This window comes from Egretta garzetta, unplaced genomic scaffold (genome assembly GCF_000687185.1).
Source record: "Egretta garzetta isolate BGI_Z169 unplaced genomic scaffold, ASM68718v1 scaffold202, whole genome shotgun sequence".
In the NCBI taxonomy this organism is placed as follows: Eukaryota; Metazoa; Chordata; class Aves; order Pelecaniformes; family Ardeidae; genus Egretta; species Egretta garzetta.
In genome coordinates, this window is record NW_009258891.1 from 1383838 (window position 1) to 1391239 (window position 7402).

Sequence of the window (7402 nt, forward strand, 5' to 3'; positions counted from 1 at the left end):
CCCAGGTGCCTGGGGGGGGGGCAACGCTGTGTGATGGGAGAGCAGAGGGTCGGCGGCTGGGAGAGCTGGGTCTGTGAGCCCCCAGCCAGAGGACGGCTCTGCAGAGCTCCTGCCTGCCGGAGGGGGCCCAGAGGGAGAAGGACTCTGCCCTGAGGAGACAGGAGAGGGGGGCAGCCGGGAGACCTTCACACCTTTCGCTGCTTGCACTCTGCCATGGGGCTCTGCCCCTTGGGCTCCCCGTAGTCATCCTGGGCTGACACTAGCCAAAAGGATCTTGCTGGCTCCGCCTGGACCATGGGGACAGTATTGGGACACTCTGCATCTGTTCCCATCTTCTGGGATGGGACACTTCCCAGTGCCCCTGGCCCAGGGGTCTCTCCTGGGTGTCTGGCAGAGGCTCAAATTGGGCAGGGAGCAGATGAGATGGGCACAGGCTGCCTGGCCTCCGCTTGAGCTGGACTCCCTGCCTTCATCTGGCCCAGCCCAGCGAGTCCGTGCTCCCACGTCCTGATTTCTCTTTCTTCTGTGCTGGAAAAGCTTGAAGGTGAATGCCGCCAGGTCAAACACATCCTCTTCCCCTCCTGGCCGGACCAGCAGACACCCGAGTCGGCCAAGCCCCTGCTGCACTTGGTGTCCAAGGTGGAGGAGACTCTGGAGGCTCCAGCCAGCCCAGGGCCCATCGTTGTGCACTGCAGGTAAGAGTTTTCTCCTCAGCCAAGCTCCTGTGTGTCCTTCACCTTGGGGTCAGTCTGCAAATGCCAGAGGGGAAAATCCCACATGTGAATGCTCCTGAGCTGGTCCCACTGTGGTGCAGAAATCCCAGGGCATGGCATCCCCATGGCAGAGTTGTTCAGCCAGCAACTCCTGTCCTAGCATCAGGGTGGTGGCATTGGCACGGTGCATACAGCCCTGTAAAGAAATACGATTTGCACCCGGGTCTGCGGACAGCGAGGTGGGAGCAGGAGAGCTCTGCAGGGTCAGGACCCAGCCACCAGACCCAGGGCAGATCCATGGCTCAGGCTCCTGCTTCCCCTGCCACAGAGCACGGCCTGCGGCTCGGCTGCGAAGCTGTTCTTCAGGGCAGCCCTCCTGGACGAGGTGGCCTCTGTGTTTTCTCTGACTGCTGAGTGAGTTTGGGGACAGTGGAGCAGAGCGCCCGTTGTCCCTGTGACGCTGCAGGCTGGGGTCCCTGGGGCAAACCCCTGGGTGCCCAGGGTTAGAGCAGAGCTGGGAGGGGAGGTGGAGGGGCTGCAGAGACCCCGGCACCGTGTGGGGCTGGGGGGCAGAGACCGGCTTTGTGCTTCCAGAGCGGCCTCAGCTGGGCCCTGCGAGGTGGCAGGACCCCCGTGCCATGGCAGTGACACCAGCTCACGTCTTTTGGTGTCTGGCTAAGGAAGTTGGTCTGGCAGCTGGGACTGGGATGCCAGCATCCCTCTGGGAAGAAATCCTGGCAGCAAACCAATCCAGGAGTATGTCCGGCTCAGGCGGCGTATGTTGCCGGTGCTCAGCAGAGCTGTGTCTGTCCCGCAGCGCAGGCATCGGCCGGACGGGCTGCTTTATCGCTACCAGGATCGGGTGCCAGCAGCTGAAGGAGAAGGGGGAGGTGGACATCCTGGGAATCGTCTGCCACCTCCGCATAGACAGGTGGGTGCTCAGAGCGGGCTGGTCCTGGGAGGGTGCTGCTGGGTGCCAAGCCTGGGAGGAGGGGACGGGAGGGACGTGGGGACGAGCATCGCGAGGGGGCATGGGGACAGGTTTGGATGGAAACCAGAAGGGCTGCTGAAAGATGCAGATGTGGCGACAGCAGAGGATTGCCCAGCGCCAGGCTGACAGGGCTGTTGTGGCTCTGAGGACCCGAGGACGTGAGGGACAGGAGAGCGGCTCTGACCCTGGCAGCCGGTCTGGCCCTTCCAGCTCAGCCACAAAATTCAGAAATACTTGATTTTGCCACTTTTTGAGAAGTACCAGTAAAAATTAAAGCTGAATCAGTTGCTAGTCTGCATTTTGAACAGCTTGGCAATGGTTCTGAGCCCAAACACTCTTTGGGCAGCTCTGGTACCTGTCTCAGGTGTAGCTGGGTGTGGTGGGTGAAGCAGGAGTATTTGTGCCCCGGGAGCAGGGAGCCGGGGCTGTGGGCTGGGGCGAGGTCTCACCCGGAGCTGCCTTTCCCTTGCAGAGGGGGGATGATCCAGACGAGCGAGCAGTACCAGTTCCTCCATCACACACTAGCTCTCTACGCTTCCCAGCTGCCGGAGGCGGGGGGGCGCCCGCGCCGCGCGCCCCCCCCGCCTGTCCCCTCTCCGACCTCTCTTGCACCAGCCTCGGCGACACCTCCACCAAAACCCCCTGCTGCTGCCGCTGGGCCGCAGAGCAGCAGCGTGAGCATCCCGCAGGATGAGCGCAGCTGAGCAAACCCATGGGGATTGTGGCCCTGGGGACCAGCAGGATTTGGCGGGTTCACATGAGGGGCTCAGCGGGTGCTCGAGGCGGCCGTTGCTGCCGGCTTGAGGCTGATTTCACCCCTGGAAAGAAGCTTTGGCTTTCGAAGCGTGCAACGTTTTATCCTCAACCAGAAGAGCAAGGTGTGCAGAGGAGTTGAAGCTGGGTGAGAGCCGGAGCAGGGTTCGCCTTTTAGCTGCATGGAAATGTTTACCCCGTCCGACGCAGAGCTGGTACCATTACCCTGCAAATAAAGAGAGCCGGTCTCCTGTCTGGGGGCAGAGGCTGCAGCGCGCACAGGGCTGGGCTTGCTCCGAACACGCACCATGATGCTCTTCTTGCTAAAGATACGCCTTTGTGAGCCGGTACAAAAGGGGCACAGTTGGTTGCCTTCATTACACGGCTTGCTTTCCTCTCCACCTTCAGCCAACACCTTCGCAACAGCCTTAAAGCAGGGGAGATTCCTAAGTGTGTCTGCAGCTTTGCAAGCAACATGTCCCCAACGGCCTTTTGTTACACGAGGGTAGGGGTTTTGCATTCTTGGTTTTTTTCTGAACTCAGAACAAAATAATATTTAGGGTTTTTTCACTGATAAATTCGGGGGGTGGGGAGGAGGAAGAAGAAGGAGAAACATTTTGGCACAAAGCATGGAGATGGAAATATTCTGTAAAATATTTTAAAGCTATTCAGAACTGGCCTTCAGCTGATGGGCGCTGCGCACCCCGTTGGGCAGTGAGGACTGGGGAGCTGAGGGCCACCGAGCCTGCGCCTGCCCGAGCCCACCAGCCCTGACGTGGCCTGCTCAAGGGGTGAGATCCCAGGCAAAAAGGGTCAACGCTCTTCAAAATCGGCTCCTGGAGCATCCCCCATCAGGGCTGTGTGCATGGACCCCCCCTCTGCCGCCTTGAGGGTCCTCAAAATGCCCTTGAATGGCTGCCCAGTGGGTTTGCCCAAGTGCCCCATGCCCAGGCTCTGTGGCTCTCTTGGGAGGAGAAATGATTGAATAAAAAAAGAAGTTTCATCCTTAACTCTGCAGTTCTCCAGTCTTGTCACCAGTCCAGGAGGGGAGGCGTCCTCAGGCCTGTGCCTCCCCCGCCAGTATCCCATCCTCCCTGCTCCTCTCCTGCCCCTCTCCATTTACTCTCCATAAAAGCAGTAAGTGAGCACGAGAATCAGGACAAGTAGTGAGCCAAAGTTATTTTCTTCTACCCAATCCCACTGGGCATAAGTAGCAAACCCAGTAGCAGACCAGGCGTGCCCCACTGTGCAAAAATACCCAGCATTACAGAAATCATCACCTACTGCCGAGCCCTGGTGGTCCTTATTAGTTGTTCCCATGTGTTTGCAGACTCTCTGGACAAACCACTTGCCAGGGCACTGCTATAGCACGACAAGGCCATGGTGAAGCATCTGCTGACTGCAAGGAGCAAATCCTTTTGGAGAAACCTCTCAGAGAGTGGATGGAAGGGTGTCAGATGGTGAGAGACCCTTTGCTAGCACAGCCCCCTGCCCCCGGCATCAGGAACAAACCCATTCCCTGGCCCCACAGCAGGAAAAAAACCAGATCTAAAGTAATGTCCTTCCAGCTACAGTGTCTGATGGGCCCTGGCAGAGCAATCTCCTCATACCAGCCACCAGGTTAACCCTTCCTTGTGCCACTGAGCCTGCCCAGCCAGGCACTGCTGGGGGAACCTCAGTCTCTGCAGGGCTCCTGCCTGGTGCCTGGGCTCTTGGAGAGACCACAGAGCCTCCACAAGCCCCCTGAAGGTCAACACGTGGCTCAGGACTTTGCCTTCTCAGTTAATTTTATGTCATGCTGTTGCCTTTGATGGTGTCGCTGAAGCCACTGATGGAACTTTTGAGCTCGTCTGAGGCAGGCTTTATTCAGCTGGCCCATGGCATCCTCATTCCTGAGTCTTTCCTCCCCACACGGCTGTTGGGCAGGGGAACTTGAGGAGCCTGCAGGCTGCAGCAAGGCACGGTCTTTCCCCACGCTCCCCGGACAGCCAGACATGCACCATTTTTCTCATGCTTTCAGTGCATTTTCAAAACAAGAGTAATTAGGGCAAGCTTGCAGCGAGAGCTGCATTGAGGGTCTCCCAGGGCACGCAGGAGCGTGTGGGGGGTCATCCCCTCTCATTCCCCATCAGTGCTGGGAGTTTTGCCAGCTATGCCCTCTGATGCAGATTCCGATCGGTTAAGCACTTTTCCTGTCTCTCAATCTCGATTTCTACCAGCTCTATCTGTTCAAGACACTTATCAGGCCGTTACCACTGCACTATCTGAGTATCTCTCCATCCTCCCTGCCTTTGTTTCCCAAGCGCTCCCCGGGGCTATGCTGGGCTGTTGCCTTCGTTATTGCAAAACATCATCCCAGGGCTCACCCCATGTCAGGGGTGAAGTACGGGGTGATCTGCTCTGGCTGTGTCAGGCTTATACCGATGTCCTGAGAAACAGCTTCGCCCTGTCCATAAAGACCATGGGGTGCCCAGCAGGCAAAGGAAAGGAATGACTCCAAAATCTCATGTGTCCCCATGCCCCAGGCTGAGATTAAGCCCCTGAGCTTGGCCAGGGGTTTTGGCAGCGCTGAGGTTGCTCCTGTTCCTCATTCCCCTCCCTTAAAAGCCCGGCATGGACCTGGCTGCCTTTCTCCTCCTCACGGCGTTTCCATGCTTTGCTGGAGGTGCAGCCCAGACGGCGGGGCAGGGAGCGGGTGCTGGGGTCCCTGGGCTGCAGGCTCTTGCAAACGGTGTCCCCAGCAGGCCAGGTCCTGCCCAGGGCTCAGGGAACATCCCTTCTCCTTGTGACTGTAATTTTGGCCTGGGGTTTCCCAGGCTGGGAATCCATTTCCTACACTTGCAACAACTCACTAGCCTGGAGGTTGCCCAGGATGGGAGAAAAACCCACGGTGACCACCAGTTGCCAGTTATGCCCTCTGATGCAGACTACGATGCACGTCCCCGTAGTGGCACATGCAGACATTGCTGGTGGCAAGGAGACCCAAAGTGCTCCAGATTCACTGCAGCTGATGGAGGGTGCCAGTGCACTGCATGATGTCCCCATCGACCACAGCACACCACTGCAGGCTGCAGCAGGGCACCGCTTCAGCCAGCCTCTTGGAAGAGCAGGGCATTGGGGTAGGATGTGCCAAACCCCAGCATTTTGGGTATTCAGTAACAGGTCTCCACTCAGGTGAGCAGCGTGACCACAGATGAGTCTCCAACAGTGTTCTCATGGACCTCAAGTAGTCAATGACCAAGCCATCACCCAGAAAAGAGAAATTTCAAGGCATGCTTTGGCATTTCAGGGGCAGCACTGGTGTCCTAGGAGCTTACAGAAGCCCCATGGGAGCACCAGCAGCAGGTAGGACCCCACAGAGGATGAGGTCCCCCCAGCAGCGCTGCACCAAGAACCAGAGGGATGGGCTGACCTGGTGGCTGGGAACACTGGTGACGCTGTAGGGCACAGGAGTGACATCTGTTCATGCTGGTCTTTGGTAGCCCAGTATTTAAAACACAAGATGGGGGGACACAAGAATAAGCCATCGGTTATCCCACGTTAACATGGAGCACAGCCCTGACAATTCAGTTTCTTTAAGGAACTTGGTTGAGCAACCGCATCAAAACCTTCCGGGAATTGCAAACATGCTCTTGTCTGGAACGGGCCTGGAGGGGTGCTGGCTCTTGCACAAGATGCTCTGCCCAGTCCCATGCTCCTGGCATGGAGACCACGGGGTGACACCACGGGGACAGCACTGCAGAGGTGCAGCCGTGGGGATCGGATCTGGCTCATGCATCCCTGCACGTGCCACCACGGCTCCTCTGCAGGGAGCAGAGAGTGGGACCCCCTGGCTCAAACCAGCTGGAAACAGCCAGAGGCCTGCAGACCCGACCGGGCTGGAGCGAGCCCCTTCCCTTGCTGGGGATAAGGGAAATGGGGATGGGCGGGGGGTCAGCACGTGAAAAGGGTCGTCTTTGCTCATTTGCTGGTGTCTCTCCCAGCGTGGGGAGGGACTCGCCCAGCTCCTCTCTCTGCTATGAGTGGGTGGGCGGTGTGGTTTGTCTGAGCACTGGATGGACACCTTCTCTGGCAGGGACTGCAGTGACACACGTGCTATCAGGAGGCAATCTCTGCTAACAACTCCAGTGCCACAGGAGTTTTGGGTGGGAAGCCCCAAACTGGTGTAGGGACATTCCCTGGGCTCAAATCTGTTTTTAAAGACATCTTCAGGCAGAAATTACACAGAGGAATTGGGGGACAATGAATTCTTCACTGGCTTGAGGAGCTACAATGGAGTAATTAGAGAAAGCAACGATTTTGTGCTTCCTTAGGTCTCCCTTTGAGAGCACGGGGATCTTTAGCAGAATGCAGCATCCCTGAAAACAAAATGGTTTCTGTTTCTGAAAACAAAGGCGGCTTCCCAGTGACTTACAGCACATGATGGAAACTGTTTGTCACCATTCCCACACCCTCAGCAAGTTTGCAGATGACACCAAGCTGAGTGGCGCAGCTGACGCCTGAGGGACGGGATGGCATCCAGAGGGACCTGGCCAAGCTGGAGAGGTGGGGTCATGGGAACTTTGTGAGGTTCAACAAGGCCAAGTGCAAGGTCCTGCACCCAGGTCGGGGCAACCCCCAACATCAATACAGTCTGGGGGATGAAGGGATGGAGAGCAGCCCTGCCGAGAGGGACCTGGGGGATGAAAGGCTGGACATGAGCCAGCAATGTGCGCTGGCAGCCCAGAAGGCCAACCCTACCCTGGGCTGCATCCCCAGCAGTGTGGCCAGCGTCGAGGGTGGGGATTCTGCTCTCTACTCTCGTGAGGCCCCCCTGGAGCCCTGCGTCCAGCTCTGGAGCCCTCGGCACAAGAAGGACATGGAGCTGTTGGAGCGGGGCCAGAGGAGGGCTACTAAAATGCTCCGAGGGCTGGAGCCCCTCTGCTATGGGGCCAGGCTGGGAGAG

The 7402-nt window shown here is 57.9% G+C and overlaps 1 protein-coding gene across 1 annotated transcript in view; it reads left to right on the forward strand.

Annotated features, from left to right (window-relative positions):
- The window catches only part of PTPN7 (protein tyrosine phosphatase non-receptor type 7), a 12335-nt gene extending 8911 nt beyond the window's left edge, over nt 1-3424 (forward strand). The window contains exons 7-9 of the mRNA XM_035889748.1: nt 538-695; nt 1531-1644; nt 2177-3424. Of these exons, the coding sequence (XP_035745641.1) occupies nt 538-695; nt 1531-1644; nt 2177-2408 (504 nt within the window). The 3' untranslated portion in view covers nt 2409-3424. The remainder of the gene's footprint in view (nt 1-537; nt 696-1530; nt 1645-2176) is intronic.
- Nucleotides 3425-7402: the final 3978 nt, after the last annotated feature.